At 38.1% G+C, this 20,603-nt stretch overlaps 2 protein-coding genes and 1 pseudogene across 2 annotated transcripts; 1 reads left to right on the top strand and 2 right to left on the bottom strand.

Annotated features, from left to right (window-relative positions):
- Nucleotides 1-760: 760 nt before the first annotated feature.
- LOC130494861 (uncharacterized) lies at nt 761-5,412 on the bottom strand (annotated as a pseudogene).
- Nucleotides 5,413-10,499: 5,087 nt separating this feature from the next.
- Nucleotides 10,500-16,836, top strand: LOC108858251 (pheromone-processing carboxypeptidase KEX1-like). The gene is made up of 9 exons (XM_057010857.1): nt 10,500-10,577; nt 15,671-15,785; nt 15,858-15,882; nt 15,958-15,989; nt 16,061-16,111; nt 16,206-16,252; nt 16,318-16,410; nt 16,514-16,568; nt 16,646-16,836. Exons 1-9 carry the CDS (start codon nt 10,500-10,502, stop codon nt 16,660-16,662), a joined length of 513 nt encoding a protein of 170 aa, XP_056866837.1. The 3' UTR covers nt 16,663-16,836.
- Nucleotides 16,837-16,988: 152 nt separating this feature from the next.
- Nucleotides 16,989-20,041, bottom strand: LOC108860802 (serine carboxypeptidase-like 21). The gene is made up of 13 exons (XM_018634653.2): nt 19,835-20,041; nt 19,563-19,708; nt 19,385-19,455; nt 19,161-19,283; nt 18,952-19,068; nt 18,773-18,805; nt 18,566-18,667; nt 18,157-18,483; nt 17,826-17,891; nt 17,606-17,727; nt 17,300-17,413; nt 17,163-17,208; nt 16,989-17,072 (listed from the first exon to the last, which is right to left on the bottom strand). The coding sequence occupies exons 1-13, from the start codon at nt 19,975-19,977 to the stop codon at nt 16,989-16,991; spliced, it is 1,494 nt and encodes a 497-aa protein (XP_018490155.1). The 5' UTR covers nt 19,978-20,041.
- Between the last annotated feature and the right edge of the window lie 562 nt (nt 20,042-20,603).

Below are 20,603 nucleotides of genomic sequence, written 5' to 3'. Positions count from 1 at the left end.
CAGATACCAAATCAGTTACAAAATCACATATATCGGCTGCAAATGCTCCTACTCATATAGGAATGCCACATGAACGTGGAATAGAAGATAATACACGAGAGTCTAAAATATGTTTGAAGTGTGGTAGACATATTGGTTCTAAGGATAAGATCCTAGAAAACGAAAGGAAATTTTGAAAACATATTATTTCCAGTCATGCAGAAAAGTTGGAAGAAATACACCATGAGGGTATTGATAGTATTGAACATCATGATTCTTATGAAAATCATGAGCTTTCTGTTAATTACATCCATAATAGAAAAATGTGTAATCGAAACAAAGTGAATCGTGTTAGTGATTTTTTCTCATACTTTATTTTGAAGGAAATAGATGAAGAGAGTAACGATCCATTACCAAATTCTAAGTGCAATAGGAGCACTTATGTATCTTGCGAACTGTACTTGGCCTTATATATCATTTCCCGTAATTTATGTGGAACTTGATCAAGTTTCCACTTTCATGCTGGTATTTATAATTTGTTCACAACCAATCTCGCTTTACCTATCAAACATTAAGACAAAATTAAAGAATATCAAACATTGTTTATCAACTTAAGAAAAAACAATTAAAGAGACCAAATTATCAGTGGCGGAACTAGAACTATTATTAACTGGGGGCACCTTAATAACTACTCATTTAGAAAAAAAGAAAAATTTTCATAACTAAAAAGTACCTTACAAATTTATCCCACGAAATTATATATTCTAGAATATTTTCACTACTATTCATTTGTTACTTTCTCAAACAATTCTTTTTCAACAAAACAAACAACACAATCATTTAAAAACTGATCCCTTATCTGATTCCGCAAGTTCGTCTTCACAATCTTTATCGCTGAAAAACATCTTTCAAATGTAGCAGTGGCAACATGTAAAGTCAAAACTAGCTTCAAAAGCCGATAAAACTGAAGATGTGAAAGATGTTTCTTAGTCTTCACCATCATGGATGCAAGTTCTCCAAGATCCTTCAAATTAGAAATTAATTCATCTTTCCGAATGTTGTCAGTATCGAGACCTAGTTGATACTCAAGAGTAATCCGCTCGATAGACCCAAAATCTTCAGGATAAAACTCAGACAATCACATAACGTTTAACTGATCAAACTCCTTAAATGAATTAGCGGGGCTCAAGGAAGCAACAGATCAAAGTAGTTCTGTGTTTCACCTCATCAAAGCGGCCATTAAACTCTTCTGCATATCCGATACAGTGTAAAAACACTTGACCATGTATTGATGCAAGTTGGTTATATTAATTTTTTCCTTCAATTCTTTGAATCAAGTTCATTATCCTCCATAACCAAGAACTCAATTTTGTAGTTCTCACAAAAGAAAGAAACCTTATTGATCATAGATTCCCATCTATCATCTATGATCTTGTACAATTGTTGCTTGGTGGATTTCAAAAGTGATATAGCATTCAGAATGTCATGATCTTTCCTTTGGAGAGCCTTTGACAAACTATTTGTGATCCCAAGAAGAAGCAACATCGACTGTAAGTAGAACACAAAATCAAATGTGTGGAAGTACTTGAGAAGACCATTAGCTTGGCGTCTTTTGATATCATCAATTTCAACATATGCAAGCACTTAATGATATAAGGGAACAAATCAACCAACCACAGCAATGTCTTATATTGAGAACCCCAACAACTTTTACCGGGTCTTTAAAATGAAACCTCTTGGTTCAGTCCCTTTCCAGTCTTAATTCACTCTTTCTTAGTTCTTTCCTCAACTTTGTTCCGGTAGTCTTCTCGAACCATATATTTTCTCTTACAAGAAGCTCCAACCACATTTAACAAAACAACAGTCTTATCAAAGAAATCTCCAACTTTTCTGAGCAACTGCAACGACAACTAACTGAAGTTGATGAGTAGAACAATGAACATAATATGTTGAACTGAATTCTCTCAAAATTATAGCTCTTGGCCCATTGAATTCGTCTTCAAAATTACTCGTTCCATCGTAACTTTGTCCTCTTAACTTCTTCATACTCAGTCCATGTTTAGCAAACAGTGAATCAACAGCACTCTTTAGGGATAAAGAAGATGTTTCTTTCCCACAAGTCAGACCAACACAACTTTCTTTAACTTTCTTTAACTATTCCATGTGTGTCAACAAATCGAAAAACTACTGTCATTTGATCTTTATCAGAAACATCTGCAGATTCATCCACCAACAAACAAAATACATCATGACCAACTTCTTTAATAATATATTCAATAACCTCTTCCGCAAAGAAATGAACTATATATGTTTGAATTTTGTAAGATACCATCTGGTTGTTTTTGGGGGCATTCTCTAACACAATTTTAGAGGCTTAATTTTTTTTAATAATAGGGCATAGTAGTACATATAAGTACAAAAACTTCATTTAGTTTTACCTTTTAAATTCTTTGTCAAATTTGTTAGGCATGCTTTGTTTGTTTGTCTGCGTTTAGATTTTGTGATAAGAAGAAAATTAATTGTTAAAAACTAAAAGTAAGAAAACGATAAACATGGCTGTGGTGTAATTAGGTCAAAATTTTTTTACTTTCATTATTAAAGAGAAGGGAATAAGAATTGGACCTAGCAATTTATTGAAAAATCGAAAAAATCGGGGAGTATGGCGGGAGGAACTTTTGTACTTATATGTACTACTATGCCCTATTTATATGTATATTACCAATTTTTATGCATAATAAATATTTTTTATATATACAATACATTTTTATGTAAAAGAAAATTTTATGTCCCATGTTAATGTATTGATGTTGTGCATTCATGTTGTGCATTCTTATTCCCTTCTTTTAAATGTGATTTATGCTTAAATTCCTCTTTTTATTTATTTATTTTGACTATAATAAAATTGTACACTAGCTATGTAAAGCTTCTTGCAACTCATTGTAAAATCATACTTGATTATTAAATAAAAACCGAGATTTTTCTCTTGAAAGCTTTTATGCTTGTTCTTTTTTATCCCAAGTCATGTGAGATTCTTTCTTAGGATAAAAGTGTTAAACATTTGTATTTGTGTGGGATTCACTTAGGCTCTGGTTCATGATCTTATTTCTTAGTCTTTCACATCTTTGAGTGGCGATCTTAAATCCATTTAAGCTGTAGGTTTTGATTTCTTGTGAGATAAACTAAGGTATAATTCTAAGGCTGTATCATTTGGTATCAGAGATAAAAGCTCATATCATCTATCCTTTTGTTTTTCATTGTAGTCTCAAAAAAAAACCAGAAAAATCTCGTACATCTTTCTTTCTTTTATGTTTTGTTTTTCTCGGTTTCTTTAAACAATATACAAAGAAAAGATATGGAAAACCAGCCCAGCAACAGCATTATGGTGAATCATTCTTAGAGTCTTTTGAAGCAAGAAGATTATTATTTTGCAGGAAGATCAGATCCTGATGAGTACTTTGAATGGGCACAAGATGAATGAGTTCTTCCATTCTTGTGGCTTTCCAGATTTTGAGAAGGTATACATTGCAGCTGATCAACTCATCAACCAAGCTCAATACTGGTGGAACCAATCTACTTCAAAAAAAAAATCATTGTGGGTATTTTTGGGAATCAACTTGGGATGAGATGAAAAATCTGATGATGAAACAATACATCCCACGTGATCAGTATCAAGAAATACGAAGGCAGTTTCGTATACTTTGCCAAGATGATAAGACAGTCAAGGAGTATTACAAGCAATACAAGTATCTTTGCATTCAGCTCAATCCATGAGTAAGCAATAGGAATGTCATGGACCAGTTTGTTTATGCACTGAGAGGTGAGATAAGTGTGCACATACAAAGGTACACATGCAATGGTTGATAGGTAGGAATGTCAAACAGGTCGTCCCGTCCCGTCCCGTCCCGGACCGCAGCGGGCTCGTCGATTTGCGGTTCATTGCGGTTCAGTCCCGCGCGGGCTGCGGTACTCCAAAGCCTCGGCCCAATCCCGTCCCGCCTAAAGTCCTGGTACTAACGGGCCGGCCCGCGGGATAACTTCAGTCTGCATCCAGCTTGGCGACATATCCTGTTAATTTGGGAAAAAATGTTATTAGTTCAGCTTGACGATTATATACTGATATGTATGTCGTGTCCACTTTAGAATCATTGGTTAATTTGTTATGTCCTGTTATACATGATCAAGAGTGAAAAGTTTAAGACATAATTATTTTTTTCTGAATCAAAACATAACTCATAATTTCATAAAAAACCAAATGCTGTTGTTTTCTGAATTTATAAAATTAAAACCAAACACCAATGCAAAGCTGCTAGTACTAAAACAATGTCATTAAAAAAACAGCAACTGAAAACACCAAATGAAAAGAAACAGCAACTCAAATCACACTTTTGCAACTTCCACTTCATCACCAACAGCTGATTCAACTGATGGGGGTTTATCTTCTTCACCAAATACTTCTTCTTCTGCAAGTATTAATATTAAAGTTAGTAAAAGCCATTTTGATTCATAAAAATAAAATAAAATGCTTGATAATCTAGATTAGTTACCATTTTGATATGATTCATATCCTCTGATCCAATTCCTAGTGCATATCAGAGCCTGCACATTTTTTGGGAGTAGACGGCTCCTGTATTTGTTGAGGACTCTTGATCCAATACTTAAAGAAGACTCGAAAGCAACTGTTGTGATTGGAATACTTAATAGATCACAAGCCATACCAGCCAAATCACCATAGCGATGAGCATTATCTTTCCAGAAGTCAAGAATATTCAAGCTCTTAAAATTCGAAAATTCCAAAGGTGGTTCATCAAGATATGCTTCTAGAGGTGTCTTCCCACTCCCAACACCACTGACTTTGCGAAATGCAAAAAAAATCCTATAAATTTTTTTAGAAAAATATCTAAGACAAAAATAATAAACATACTAGTTACTTTTAAAAGGAACACTCACAGTGTAGTTCTCAAACATTTCTGTGGACACTGGCTCACATGTTTTGGGTGGAACCGTCTCACGTGGCTCCGTAGAAGGGGAGTTTGCCTTCGATTTTTTGTCATAAGACTCAAAGAGAATGCTGAGCCTCGCACGCATGTTCTTCACCTTAACATCTTTTGTATTCATGTCAAGCTTCCCTAAACAATGCTCAACAATTGATAGCTTAAATCGGGGATCAAACACTGCTGCCATTGCAAAAAGACCACTGACATCAGCCCAATATTTGTCAAACTTCTCCTTCATTGGTGGCACCATGAATCTGACAACCTCATCATCACTTTCCTCATTATTCCGGAGCCAATCATGTATCATCCAGACTTGGTAGAAATACAAATTAGATGTCGGGTAATTAGTGCAAGACATCATCTTTGTGATCACAGCAAACGGCCCCAGAAAAGTGCAGATATTACTTGCTCTTGTCCATTCTTCAGCTGTGGGCGCCATTGTAAAACCTCACTTGTCAAATGACTCAAACTTCTCAAATGCCTTACGGTAATTTACTGCAATTTGCAGCATATAGTAAGTCGAGTTCCATCTGGTCGAGACATCCAATATCAGCCCCCGAGTTTCTTTTACATTCGCAGCAACCACTGCTTTTCCGAACAACACCTCCCGCGATGTAGATGATAACACATACTTCACACGCTCTCTTACTTTGTGCAAAGCGCCTTTAATAACCTTTAACCCATCTTGCACTATAAGGTTAAGTATGTGAGCTGCCCATCTTACATGGAAAAATTCTCCTCCACACACCAAGTCATCAGTCAACATTAGCTGGGACTTCACAATATCTTGCATCGAGTCATTACTTGTAGCATTATCCAATGTGACTGAGAATTTTTTTTTTCAATTCCCCACTCTTTCATCGACTCAAGAAGCTGCATAGCAACATTCATACCAGTGTATGGTGGCGCTAGAGCACAAAACGTGATGATCTTGCTGTTCAACTTCCAGTTCCGATCAATGTAATGTGCAGTCACACACATGTACCCTTCACGTTTTACTGACGTCCACAAGTCAGATGTCAATGATACTCGACCAGGAAGTGTAGCTAAGTCTCTCCTCAATGCGTCTCTCTAGCTTTCATATAGTCGATATACATCTGATCTAGCCGTGTTTCGACAAATGGTCTGCACATCAGGATTCAAATACGTCCAAGTTTCTCGCACTTTCTCATACTCTACGTACGAGTATGGTAGATCATGCTGGACTATCGTCTTAGCTACCATCTGCCGAAAGACGGTATGATCATACTTGCCACAGTGTAACTTCCCTTCGAAATTGATCTTCTGCTGATTTCTATTTTTCCTTTGATACACCTTACATCTAAAACGATGCCTTCTCAGCCCACTGGTTCCATGCGAGTGGGAATGCCAAGCATACTCATTCCTGCAATGATTGCATTGAGCTTTCATCGTCCCATTCGGTTTGTGGACCACCGTGAAATCAGGCCACACATCTGATCTTTGCCTATTGTCCATTTCGATTTCTTCTTCATTCAACTCCTCTTCTTCATCCAACTCCTCTTCCTCCAAGGAGTCATCAAAGTCTGGTATCTCCTCGACCTTCTTCTTCTTTTGCGGAGTGGTAGCCTTGGCCTTGCCCTTTTGCGACTGAGTCAATGTCTTCCTTCTCCCTCCCCGAATCACTGATTTCACAGGTACATGCTTCTTCTTTCTACAAGCCTCTGAGGACGAGCCTATGCCACCATCTATTGTGGACTGCAACATTGGTTTCCCCGTGGCTGTTCCAAATCTGCTCTTTCTGCGAGGCATGTTTGTTTGGGGTGGTGGAGTGATTTCAACATCAGAATCATCAGTCTCATCGTCAAGGCTCATCACCTTTCTTTTGCTTGCTTGCGTCTTTGCACCAATAGCATCAGAAGTTACACCACCTTCTCCCCTTGGATCAGAGTTCCCTTCAAGCGCAGCAAGAGCATCTAGAGTAGCTTGACTCGCGAAGTCCAATGTTGATGGTGGAGTGTAGTTAGTATCCATCGTGAACTGCTCTTCTGAATCGCTCCTTGATCCCATGGTCTCTGTCTCTCTGAAGTTTTGCGTTAGGTTTTTTTTTTTTGAGGTGAAGTCGTGTGAACGTGGGACTATTAGCCTATTAGGGTTTTTAATATTTTGGAAATTTTTAAATTAATTATAATATAATTAAAACTTAGCCTATTAGGGTTTTTTAAATTTTGATAATATTTAATTTAAACTTGCTTGAGGACAAGCACCAAACCAAACACATTCCTAACGATAACCTATGCAAACCTAGACAAACAAGATTGTCTATCTATCTATCTATGCTCAACAAGACAGTGATCCGATAACCTAAGCAAACCCAGCTAAACAAGATTGTTTTATCACACATACACGTTTAAGAAACTAAGAGCTTACTAACCTGAGGTCCTTAAAGCGGCTATACAGGAGCAGCTGCTGTATGTATTTGTCTTCTCCTTCCTTGTTCACCATCACTTATCATCTCCTTGCTCACCATAACTCCATCATCTTCAAGGCAGCTATAACCGATTGAGCTCCTCCTCACAACATAAATCTCCTTCGTTGACAAATCACTCATCATCTCGAGATATACAAAACAAAAACATAAATCAGAGAGTGAATCAAGGATAGTTTACATCAAGGTAAGAATTATAGACAACTTACACAGCTTTCAAATCTCTTTTGTAGTAACACTAGCCTAAGTAACACCTTACAATCTTGGAAGCTCCGTGTTGACTCCTTCACTAAACAAGGAGGCTGGTGGTGGTGGAGGATCTAGCTGGTGTGCGACCAAAACATACATCAAGTGAACACCTTCTATATCGTTTTGAGCCTACAGCAGCTTTTTCCCCCACCACCATCCGCCTACTTGTTTAAGCTTTGCACTTTCTCCACCAAGCTCGCACGAACAGGAGTACAGGACCCTGTTTTGACCCTTTTTCACCTGCAAAAACAAAACACTAATCAGATACTTAACATAACCAGAGACATCACAGAGACAAATACAAAAAAAGAACAAAAAATAAACAAAACACATTAGGACACTGGAACCGGTTTCATCTCTACAATGTCACTCAACGCCAAGAAAAAAATATCATCTAATTAGTACTTTCAAAAGAAACAAAAAAGAAGAAACGGGCCTAAAAAACATAGACACGTAGTAACCAGATCAAACCAGATCAGTGGTTCAATTCAAAGACAGAAGTAAAGTTCTTTACGGAAAGTAAATGTAATGACAGATGCATTGAACTTGAACCTGAACTTGTGCCTAACATACCAATTCCTTTTTCCGTCCTAATTTTATTATTAAGTAAGCAACTATTGAAGGAGTTATTAGCAAGGTTAAACCTTCGAATATGTCGATGAACAAGTAAATAAAGAGGAGCAATGGAGAAGACGACCATGCTTCCAGCGAGGGAGAATCTCTGGTGGTGGATATTAGAAGAATACAAGCTCCGGCGTTGCATCTGAGAAGGTTAGAAGCTCCGCTGGTGGACCAATGCAGAGAAGCTCCAGAAGCGCATGTACAAGAAGATAAAATAATTGGTTAGTGCCGACAATAAAAACCACAACAAAAAACAAGAATCTTTCCTTACCTGTGAGATTGTGACATGCGTGAACCGTAAAAGATAGCAGGAGCACCATCGATGAAGAAACCATGGCCGGAGCTGGATCTTCTTCGGTGGTAAGATGCAACTCCTCTTCTTGTGATGGCTCTAAGAAGCTTCCCCGGAGGAGATAGACGGCGAATGGTAGATGGGAAGCATCGTCGACCTTGAAACACGGTCATCGGAGCTCCTTCACGCCGCATCGCCTTCATTATCGCACTCTCTCTCTCGTTTGTTTCAGGTGGAGGCAGAAAAGGAAAAGGAAGAGATAGGGTTTGCGGGACTCCATAAAACCGCAAGTCAACCGCGGCCCAATCCCGCAAAAGGCCCAACCCGCTGAAGAGCCTGCCCGCCAGTCCCGCGAAGAAATGGCCTAAAAAAAGCCGGCCCAAACCCGCCCCGCCACAGGTTCTTTTGGGCTCGGCCCGCGGTCCACAGGTTCTTTTGACATTCCTATTGATAGGGGTTGGTCCAACAGGCTGTCCAAATTGAACTTGGAAATAAAGAACATGAACCGCTTGATCCACCAGATGAGTATCTATTGCCAACAATTCTCACTGAAAGGGAGGAGCCATCACAAGAGGTCCAGCAACATTTAAGGGACACTACTATGTCGCATGAACAAGTTTTGTGGACAAAACTTTTTCAAGGAGGAAGGTATGATTTGGGCATCAAATCCACTGCTCATAAAGGTCAAAGCTCATTCAAGACCAGCTCACATCCATGAGAGTCTCTACACAAAAATGAAGCTTTTAGAGGTTTTGAACTATTCAGAATTATTCAGAGTGGTTCAAAATACAGAGGAGACAATACTTACCATATTTTGGGCTCGGATGAACTAAGCCGATTTCAACACTATGGTTCGTTTTAGTCAGCTGGATTTCCCTAAAAACAAACCACCTTTTAAGCTTTTTTATCAGTTAATATGATGTGGTTCAAAGAAGTTAAAGGCGTGGTCAACACTCTCCATAATAAGACAATTTCACTTTCTTCAGATTAGTCTTTTGATAAGTCAAATTATTTCCTTCTTTTTAAATGTGATTTATGATTAAATTCTTCTTTTTATTTATTACTTTTGACTCTAATAAATTTGAACATACAGAATTCTTTAAAAAATCCAATTTAAGTGGAATAAATTAAAGAGAACATCTGTAAGTGTTTTAAACAATTCTGTATGTTCAAATTTCAAACCAACAAATATATGTATTATACATGTCATTTGAATATAGACGTCTTAAATGATAATTTTGAATTTAAAGAAAAATATAGATTGGTTTCAAAAAGTTAAATTATATGATTATTTATGTAGTTTGAAAATCATTTAGAAGTTATAAACGCAGTTACAAAGATAATAGGAAAAAACAGTTATAGATATTTAACTTTAAACATTCTTGTTTTCAATTTTTTTTTGAAAATATTTGACACATGTCACTCATAGAATTGTTAACTGATTTCTGTTTTTAATATAAAAAACAATCAAAAATTAAAAAAAAGTAGTTGATTGAAAGTTTTATATAAAAAAGAAACAGTTTAAAACATGCAACTTCAGATGATATGTTCACTTTTGGACGTGGTGATTTCAAAAAGTTAAATATTCAAAAGGTTTTACGGTTAGAGAGTTCTTTTTGTTTTTAGGATTAAGTTGTTGTAAAATTTGAAGATTTTTTCAATTTATAGGTTAAAAACAAAAAAAAATCAACTTAAAAAAAATATGTAAATGACACTTATCACAGAAAAAAATATTTACCAAATTTAATTAATCGGCAAAATAGAAAGTAGTAAAGGGACTATAGTGCAATACGTAGTAAAATATAATTCTTAATTAAAAAAAAAGGGAAATATAAAGGGAACCCCTAAACTGGCTTTCTCGCTTGTTTCTGAAAGACGACGTTCGAAAACCCCATTGTTGGTAAGGCAGTCCTCGTAGATGGCTTACAGAGGAGGACGAGGAAGAGGTGGGTTTGGCGTTGAGTATGCAAAGTCAGAGCCTTTCGTGATTTTCCCGGCAAGTTTAAAACTTGTTTCGCATAAATTCATCTCCTCCCATATATCATATGGAAAGGCTGAACCTTTTTTTTTTGGTTGCAGGATATTGGTTTATTATCGGTTCATTTACGGTCTGATTGTACATTTTAGATTAGATCAATAACCGGTTTGTTCCGGAATTAGCTGTCAAGTGTACATAACGTGTGTAGCTCACACTTTGATCAATAACAGAAAGTATTCCTTTATCCTCTCTCTCTCTCTCCTTTGTCTTCTTGTGCTTTATCAAAATGCCATGAACGTCACAAGGAGATCCTCTTCTGTTCACCTCTAAACACTAATATGGTATCAGAGCGGTGAGCTCAAGCTCATCCTTTCGTCCTGCTCTTTCTTTTGAGCTCTGTTTCGACCTATTTCTTCGATCTCTGTTTTCTTTTGTCGTTTAGCTGCGTCGCTGCGATGGTGGTTAGCCTCCGTCGTTCTCGCCGAACTGGCCGTTTCACTCGCGCTGGGAGCTCGAATCTTCGTGCTGGTGGCTCTGCTTCACCTCTTGAAGCCGTTGCTGCTCCGCTCGTTCCGGATTCTCTTTCTCTCTCCACCGTGATGAACCCAGATAGCGTTCACTCGCCGCTGTTTCTTCATCATGCCGATCACCCTGGTTTGTTGCTCGTTTCCATTAACCTGGATGGGTCAAACTACACCCAATGGTGCTCTGCGATGAAGATTGCTCTCGATGCAAAGAACAAGATCGCTTTCGTTGATGGGTCTCTTCCTCGTCCTGTTTCCGATACCCCTCTCTTTCGGATCTGGTCTCGTTGCAATAGCATGGTGAAATCGTGGCTCCTCAACACCGTTTCTCCTCAGATCTATGGTAGTATTTTGTCGTTTGATGATGCAACAGAAATATGGGTTGATCTCCACAACCGCTTTCACAAGACTAATCTACCACGGACCTTCCAGCTCGTCCAACAGATTCAGGATCTTCATCAAGGTTCCCTCGATCTATCAAGTTATTACACCACTCTTAAAACCCTTTGGGATAACTTGGATGGAACGGAGTCCCCTGAAACCTGTCTCTGCTGCAAGAGTACGAGTTGTTTGAGCCAACGTGCAGCCAAAGCTAAGATTGAACGAGGTCGAATCATAAATTTTTTGGCTGGTCTCAATGAGAAATATTCTATTGTTCGTAGTCAGATTCTTATGCGCAAGCCACTCCCTGATCTTGCTGAGATTTGCAACATATTGGATCAAGATGATAGCCAGCGTCAGTTTAACTCTGTCATCGCTCCGACGGCTTTTCAAGTTAGTCATGGCGCTCCTCAGTCTTCTGCACTGACTGCGTCTTCTAACTCGATCCCGTCAGGGTCCTCTGCTGGTGATTCGAATGCTTCCTCTCCAAGTGCAGCCAATGCATTTCAGCGAAAACCTGGAGCTATATGTTCACACTGTGGCAACACTGGTCATGTCATAGATCGTTGTTACAAGCTCCATGGCTATCCGGTCGGGTGGAAGAAAGGAAAATGGAACGCAGACAAACCTCAACAGACGAAGCCTCCTGCAGTTGCTCCAAACATCGCTGTTCAGAATGCTCCTTCGCCTGTTTCTGGCCTTGATGATCTCGTTGGGAAGTTGAACAAAGATCAGATACAAAACTTCATTGCCTACTTCAGTTCTCAGCTTCAACTCCAACCTGATCACAACACTTCTCAGGCATCTGCGTCTCAACCCAATGATCAATCGGGTATATCTTTCTCCTCCTCAACTTTCAGTTTCATTGGCATTCTCAGTGTCACACAATGTGCCACTGATAAGAATACATGGATTGTGGATTCTGATGCTACTCACCATGTATCTCATCAACGTGAGGCGTTTCATACCCTCGATACTTCTGTTGAACATTTTGTGAATCTTCCTAATGGTTCTACACTCAGAGTTAGTGGCATTGGTCAAATCAATATCAATGCTACACTAAAACTTCAGAATGTTCTGTTTATCCCCGAGTTCAGGCTCAACCTTCTGAGTGTTAGTTCTTTAACCTCTGATGTTGGCGCTCAAGTGACCTTTGACTCTGGTTCTTTCACCATACAGGATCCTATCAGGGGATCGACGATTGGAAGCGGTAGACGGATTGCCAAGCTGTACGTCCTGGATGCTGCTACAAGCTCTGCAGTTTCTGCTTCTTCGTTTGCTAATAATGTTGTAGATGCTTCTATTTGGCACCAACGTTTTGGACACAGTTCTTTTGAGCGTATAGACCTTCTTTCTGATGTACTTGGATTTTCAAAGACAAAGAATAAGGGATTACTGCATTGTGACGTTTGTCATCGTGCTAAACAAAAGAAACTGTCTTATCATTTACGTCCTAAATTATGTTCTAAGCCATTTGAGCTTCTTCACATAGACGTTTGGGGGCCGTTTTCAGAACCTACACATGAAGGATTTAAATATTTCCTCACCATAGTTGATGACCATACTCGCGTCACATGGGTATACCTTCTCAAGCATAAGAGTGACGTTCTCACTGTTTTCCCGGAGTTCATTACAATGGTAGAAATACAGTATGATGCGCAGATCAAGTCAGTCAGAGCAGACAATGCTCCTGAGCTCCGTTTTGACGCCTTATACAAAGCTAAGGGTATCATCTCTTATCATTGTTGCCCAGAAACTCCTGAGCAAAACTCTGTCGTGGAGCGCAAGCATCAGCACCTCCTTAACGTAGCCAGAGCACTTCTCTTCCAGTCTGGTGTTCCTCTCAGTCACTGGGGAGATTGCGTTCTGACTGCTGTGTTCTTGATAAACAGAACACCTTCCTCTGTTATTGGAAACAAGACCCCTTTTGAAATGCTTACGTCTAAGCCTCCAGACTACTCTAACCTTAAGACGTTTGGATGTCTTTGCTACGCTAGTACTTCTCCTAAGGGTCGTCACAAGTTCCAAGATAGAGCTCGAGCTTGCGCGTTCCTCGGATACCCATCTGGTTACAAGGGCTACAAGCTTATCGATGTCCAAAGTCATCAAATATTCATCTCCAGAAACGTAGTCTTTCATGAGAACTTGTTCCCCTTTCTTCAGCCTTCTCTCTCTGCAGATCAAGCTGCCTTTTTCCCACATCCACACTCTGAGACAGATGTTTCTGCAGCTGCTCCATCTTCTGTCCCTGCAACAGATCCACAACCTTCTACTCGCCGTGTCTCTAAACCCCCACGTCATCTCAAAGACTATGACTGCAGCACTGAGCATCCTATTTCGAACTTTGTGTCTTATGATGGTCTCTCTGATCCTTATCGGATCTTTATCAATGCTGTAAATAGCATCCCTGAGCCTCGCAACTTTGCTCAAGCCTGCAAATTAAAAGAATGGTGTGATGCTATGGGGATTGAGATAACAGCTCTAGAAGAGAATAATACTTGGCTAGTTTGTTCTCTTCCTGAAGGAAAGCGAGCTGTGGGTTGCAAATGGGTGTTTAAGGTAAAGTTAAATGCAGATGGGACACTGGAAAGATACAAAGCGAGACTTGTTGCTAAGGGTTACACACAACAAGAAGGCATAGACTATGTAGAGACTTTCTCACCAGTTGCCAAGCTCTCTACGGTGAAACTACTTCTTGCTGTTGCTGCTGCAAAGAACTGGTCACTATCTCAACTTGATATATCTAACGCCTTCCTTAACGGAGACTTAGATGAAGAGATATATATGTCTCTACCTCCGGGATACTCACCTAGACAGGGGGAATCTTTCCCTCCCAACGCAGTATGCAAGCTCAAGAAGTCGCTCTATGGACTCAAACAAGCTTCACGACAATGGTTCTTAAAGTTCTCTGAGACGTTGTTGGGATTAGGCTTCAAAGTGTCTTCAGGTGAACATACTCTGTTTCTCAAACACTCTGGAAGTGCTTATATGGCTGTCTTGGTATACGTAGATGATATCATCATTGCGAGTAGCTGTGACAAAGCCACTGAGTTGCTCAAGACTGCTCTTCATGCTTCATTCAAGTTGCGTGATCTAGGCACTCTACGCTACTTTCTTGGTCTGGAAATTGCTCGTTCCTCTGCAGGAATCTCCATTTGTCAGCGCAAATATGTTCTTGACTTGTTGACTGACACTGGACTCCTTGGCTGCAAGCCTTCTTCCATCCCAATGGATCCCAGCACCAAGTTGTCTATTGAAGACGGTGAACTGTTACCAAACGCAGAGTTATATCGTCGACTTGTTGGGAAACTTCTCTACTTGACCTTTACTCGGCTGGATATCACTTTTGCAGTTCACAAACTATGTCAGTTCACCTCATCTCCTAGAGCTCCACACCTCCAAGCTGCCTACAAAGTTCTACATTACCTCAAAGGCACTGTCGGTTTAGGACTTTTCTATTCTTCTACCTCCGATTTGAAGCTGTCTGCTTTTGCAGATGCTGATTGGGGTTCATGTCATGATACTAGACAGACTGTCTCTGGTTTATGTGTGTTTGTTGGGTCTTCGCTTATCACATGGAAATCGAATAAGCAAGACACAGTTTCTAGCTCCTCCGCTGAGTCAGAATACCGTGCAATGTCTGAAGCTGTCAAGGAGATGATTTGGTTTCGAAACTTGATGGAGGATCTGTGGATTGAAACTCGAGAAGCTGCGCCTCTCTACTGTGACAACACTGCTGCCATACATATAGCTAACAATGCTGTTTTCCATGAAAGGACTAAACACGTGGAGCGAGACTGTCACATTGTTCGGGAATGGGTTAAGAAAGGTCTAGTGCGTACACTTCATGTCAGGACAGCAAATCAACTTGCTGATATGCTCACTAAACCTTTGTATCCTTCTCCTTTCCGGCATCTTATGAGCAAGATGGAGTTCATTGACATATATGCTCCATCTTGAGGGGGAATATTGGTTTATTATCGGTTCATTTACGGTCTGATTGTACATTTTAGATTAGATCAATAACCGGTTTGTTCCGGAATTAGCTGTCAAGTGTATATAACGTGTGTAGCTCACACTTTGATCAATAACAGAAAGTATTCCTTTATCCTCTCTCTCTCTCTCCTTTGTCTTCTTGTGCTTTATCAAAACGCCATGAACGTCACAAGGAGATCCTCTTCTGTTCACCTCTAAACACTAATACAGGACATTACGTTACCTGACCGCAAATCAATCTCAGAAGTCAATCAATTCAATGATCGTTTTGACAGGTTTTGGAGAACTTCGATTTACCACTTAGGCGATGGAGTTTCAAAGAGAGGTATCTTCATATGACAAAACACCATACATAAACTCTCTTCGACATTGATTTTTAATGTTTTTTTGTATTCAGAGAGTGAGAGTTTAGACATTGAGAGGTTTTCAGACACGTTGAAACCAAAGAAGAAGAAGTCTCATGAGAGGGGATCTTTCTTTGACTATCTTGTTCTTAGACCTGATAACTTCCCTAAAGAACTTCTTGGAGGTTCGCAGTCTTATTCTTTTTTGTTTCATCTTTTATATTGCTGTTTTTGATCATATGCTGCAATCTCTCAGATACTTCAAGAGAACGGCCTGTGAAGAGAGCTAAATGGACTCAGGACGCAGGTAACTGACGTTATTGTTGTTTTTTGTTTTGTTTCAACAATGTTTTACAAATAAAAGAAACTCAAAGTTTATGTTCTGTTTTTCTTTTTTGTAGATCTGCAGAAGTTGGAGGTTTTGGAGAAGCTTGAAGCAAAGCTTAAGGTATAACAAAATACAGTTCATTATTAAGGAGCCCACATTGTTTGATTGTTTTGTTTGGTTTATAGGCTGAAGGGAAGGCAGATAATGAAGAAGGAGAAGGTGATGATGAAGCTGAGGAATCTGAGGGAGAAGATTCTGATAACGGAGACTATGATAAGGTTCTTCTTTTTTTTTAACTAATTGGTGAAACGATGGAAACATGCAAGTATTCTGGCTCTGAAGTTTAGTTAAAGTTTCTTCTTCTTCTTTAATGTTTTGTAGAATGAAGAGTTTGATGATGACGACGACGATTATAACGGCCCAGAGGATAATGATAGTAAGCATCATCTTTACACTCACGATTATATACTTATAGAAATGATTCTAACTTTGTTTCTCGTTTTCTGTCAACAGATGAAGCAGTGTATTAAAGCTTCTTCTTCGTCTTGGGAGCCAAGAGAAGCTAGGCTTGTCCCCATGTTTTTGTCCAAGAACTCGAGCACACTTATTATCCCTCTTGATCTCAACTTATATGACCAAAGCTAATATCAAATACGGAGAAATGCAATAGATGATCATAGATTAGTTAACAATTAATGTCTAACATGACCCTTATGGAGATGAGATCTAGTCCCTAAAAATATTGAATCCTTTTTTTTAATGGAAACTTTATTTTTATTAGAATGGATGTTTTAAGCTCAAAGGAGCATGATTTTTATTTCGATAGAACAAGACGATGAGCTAAAACTTGGGGGCTCTACATTTTTTTCCCTGCTAGAAAACGGCTATAGAAGTCTAAGGCTTCATGTGGTTTGTATTCAGGAACGGTATGTCCTGCACCCTACAAAACATATAACGTCAAACATCAAAAGCGCATAACAAAAGCAACGATTTTATTTGTAAAATACAAACAAAAAGAGTTGATTTTTACCTTGATAGTTAGAAATGTAAGATTGTTGTCATACCCTTGTGTAAACCTATAGTACCAAATTATTGTAGAAATGATGAGCTGAGAAACAAATCATTCAAAAGAGAGATAGAGTTATGGAGAAAATAATTATTAATTACCCAGCGACCATGCTATTTGACAACCATGGCCTCCATTCGTCGACCACCTTATATCCCATTGACTTAGTCCATGCTTCAGAGCCAGTGTATGGTACACACATGTCATGATCTCCGCTGTACATATTAAAATTTTACACTGGATCACTTTCTTTAATTTGGTTACTTGGTTAGATTTTGAAACTGCTAGTTTAAACATCTAAAAGACGATATCTTATGTTTTACTCCAGAACAACACCATTGGGCCACGCCACCTTGATTAGACATTGTTTTAGTCTTACTTCGACAGTTAATATAATATATACGTACCTGTAAATTAGAGCACGATAGCCACTAAGAGTGAGGTTTCTATGAAATTCTATCATACTTCCAGCATCACTAATGTAATGGAGGTTGTTTGTGCACAGTTGCCATCTTCCAATCTCGCTTTCCTATCAGCGTTTCAGACAGAATAATTAGATGTCAAAATATTTTATAGCAAAAAAATAAAAAGAAAAAAGAGAACATGTATGATGGATGATATAAAGACCTCTTTAGCATGAATCGCTTTCCTTACTGCTGGATCGTTCAGCCATGCCGTTGCAACTCTATCGTCCTGCATCCATACCAAGTTTCTTACATTATAAGTAGTGGAGAAATACATGTATATGAGAAATAATGTATATTAAAACTAAAAGTAAATACTTTTTAAATGAAATTATTAGCTTATATTTGTGTATAATGATCAAAGATCCTTTCATACAAAGTGGATAAACCTAACTGTACACATGTAATTTTGTCTATAAACAAGATGCAATTGCAATTATACTTAACCAAAACATATATAAGAGGAAAGGTTCATGATGACGTTAAGTACTCACAATGCAAGGAACTGAGGAGCCAGCAAGGATTTGAGGCCAACTAGGGATAAAGCCTGGACGCACAACAGCACCTAGGGGCCACGAGCGTCCAAACATTCTCTTTCGCACTGGCAATGGCCTTTCTGTTCTTCCCAACTTAAGGAAACTCGTAGGAATGGATCCCACCATATCAATCGGGGACATCGATGTTCCGTGGAAGCACGGTTCTAGAGTGTTATATATGTTTAATAAGCTCACATCATCTGACACTTTCTCAAGCAAGTGACCGCATTCTTCACTTACATGTGGATCTTTATAGTACTCTCCTTTGCATGCTGCTTTAGTATCCTGCCAGTTCTTGTTACACATTAGGATAAAAGCAGTGACGAGTAAAACAAGGATTATAAGATATTGAGCAGCAAAACCAGACCTCATAGAGTTCATTAGAGATGAGTCCCATCCCATGTGCAAAGGGGACAAGTGCGTTACCATCAAACACTGGATCAGTAACTCCATTACCCACCAAATATCCCTATATACAATGTATAGGACATATTAAGATTGACGATCCGAAACAATAAAGAACTTTGAATCTGAAACATAAATTATCTCAATTATTGAATTCCATTAGTTGTACCTTCAAGTTGATAACCGGCCTTGTTCCTTTCTTCTTATTCTCAGTCGTATTGTCTCTTTTATTTATTCTCATTGCATTCTTATTTCCTACAACATAACAAGAGTTGAAGAGATACTGGAAACAATTTTTTTCTGCTAGCATATGAAAAGGGATTTATTTTTTTAATAACATGAGATTACAAAAGTTAAATGACCTTTAACAACTTCCAAAGCAAGAGTTGGGACATAGACACCAGCATATGATTCTCCTGAGATAAAGAATGGATTTGACTGAAACTCTGGAAACATCTTGAACCACTGTCGAACATTGACAATTAATGGTTAGCTCGTTGAATCGCACCCACTACACAATAAACATTGTTTGAATATCTCTAACAATATTATTTCACCTCAACTAGGAATGCATAAGAATCAGCCGCGGTTGTTGAATCATTTATTTTATAATCGGACTTGTTTTTAGAGTAAGAGTACCCCACACCAACTGGGGAGTCAAGGTATATGATGTTAGAAACCTGACGCCAAAAAAACAAAACATTTCAGACGATTTCTTAATCTATTATAAGAAAAGAACATGTTTGAGGGTTTATCAATAGTCGTTGTTCTTTCTTTTCACCTTAGACCAACTATAAGGATTGAGATGCAAACGAGGTTCTTTTGTTTTTGTTCGTTCGAAATTGAAAGGACCTGCAAAGTATGTTTTAATTATGTTTTTGATAACATCGAGATAAATCTTTCAGTCCAAAATAAACTAAACTTTGTAGTGGCTAACGTAAACACTGTATGAAACTTACCGTGCTCGTAGATAAATCCATCCATGCTAGAGCAACCGGGACCACCATTTAACCAAATGACAACTGGATCTGTTGAAGCATTTCTCTCTGATTCCACAAAGTAGTACCACAGATTCTTATTACGCTCCTTATCTATTGCCACATACCTTAGATCACATACCAACGTCCATTTGAAAAGAGAGATTAAATCCTTTAGGAAGAAAATCTAATTTTAAAACTGTATGAAAATATGAGATTTTTTTCTGAAATATAAGCAGTTCAACTGAGTATACCCGGCATAGTGTTTAGATGGAAAAGTGCCACTGAAGCCAGAAAGTTTGGTGACCTGAGCAGACTCAGGGGCAGACTCTGTTAGTGAAAAACACAAAGACAACAATACTGAAGCAGCAAGAAGAGCTTTCACTATCCAACCCATTTTGATAACACCCACAACTACAATTGAAATCTATGTATCTTATAAGAATTGTGTACTGCAGATATCCATGTAGAAGAACACTAGGTATGATAAGTTTTTTTTTTTAAAAAAGAAGAAGAAAAGAAGACTAGTTATGGTAAAAAATACAGCAATGAAAGAAGTCAAATATTTTAGCAAAAACAAATCTAGGAGAAAATATTTAGACTATTAATAGAGATATAACGTTATAAAATATATCAGCCAAATATTATTCTCATATATATTAAATAAGAAATCAGTCAAGGGGATGTATTCAACTAGGCATTTGAGGTAATGTATATTAATGTGACAAATCCACTGTTATTCAAACATAGATTTTAAAAACACTTTAAAATCTAGTGTTATTAAACTTGTTATTTCGAAAAATATTCTGAAATTCACTGTTATTAAACAAAATTTAAGTCGAAGATTTTAGGGTGTTTTAGAGTATTTGAAAGGGATTTTTAGTTATAAATTAAATCTCATAGTTTTAGATGAGATTCTAGAATTGTTTAACAAAAATCACACGAAATTCTCAGATTCTGCAGCAATAATCTAAAAATTCATTAAATATTCAATTCCACTAAATTTCCAATCTAATAACACCC

The sequence above is a fragment of the Raphanus sativus genome, chromosome 5 (genome assembly GCF_000801105.2).
Source record: "Raphanus sativus cultivar WK10039 chromosome 5, ASM80110v3, whole genome shotgun sequence".
NCBI classification, from domain to species: Eukaryota; Viridiplantae; Streptophyta; class Magnoliopsida; order Brassicales; family Brassicaceae; genus Raphanus; species Raphanus sativus.
This window is presented reverse-complemented; position numbering and strand designations above follow the sequence as displayed.

Coding starts and splice junctions, on each gene's coding strand:
- LOC108858251 (XM_057010857.1), top strand. CDS start 10,500: ATGGCTTACAGAGGAGGACGAGGAAGAGGTGGGTTTGGCGTTGAGTAT. Junction 15,883..15,957: donor GAGAGTTTAGACATTGAGAG/GTTTTCAGACAC, acceptor TCTTGTTCTTAG/ACCTGATAACTTCCCTAAAG. Junction 15,990..16,060: donor CCCTAAAGAACTTCTTGGAG/GTTCGCAGTCTT, acceptor GCAATCTCTCAG/ATACTTCAAGAGAACGGCCT.
- LOC108860802 (XM_018634653.2), bottom strand. CDS start 19,977: ATGGGTTGGATAGTGAAAGCTCTTCTTGCTGCTTCAGTATTGTTGTCT. Junction 17,209..17,299: donor TCAAATAGCATGGTCGCTGG/GTAATTAATAAT, acceptor TTGGTACTATAG/GTTTACACAAGGGTATGACA. Junction 17,073..17,162: donor TTACATTTCTAACTATCAAG/GTAAAAATCAAC, acceptor TATGTTTTGTAG/GGTGCAGGACATACCGTTCC.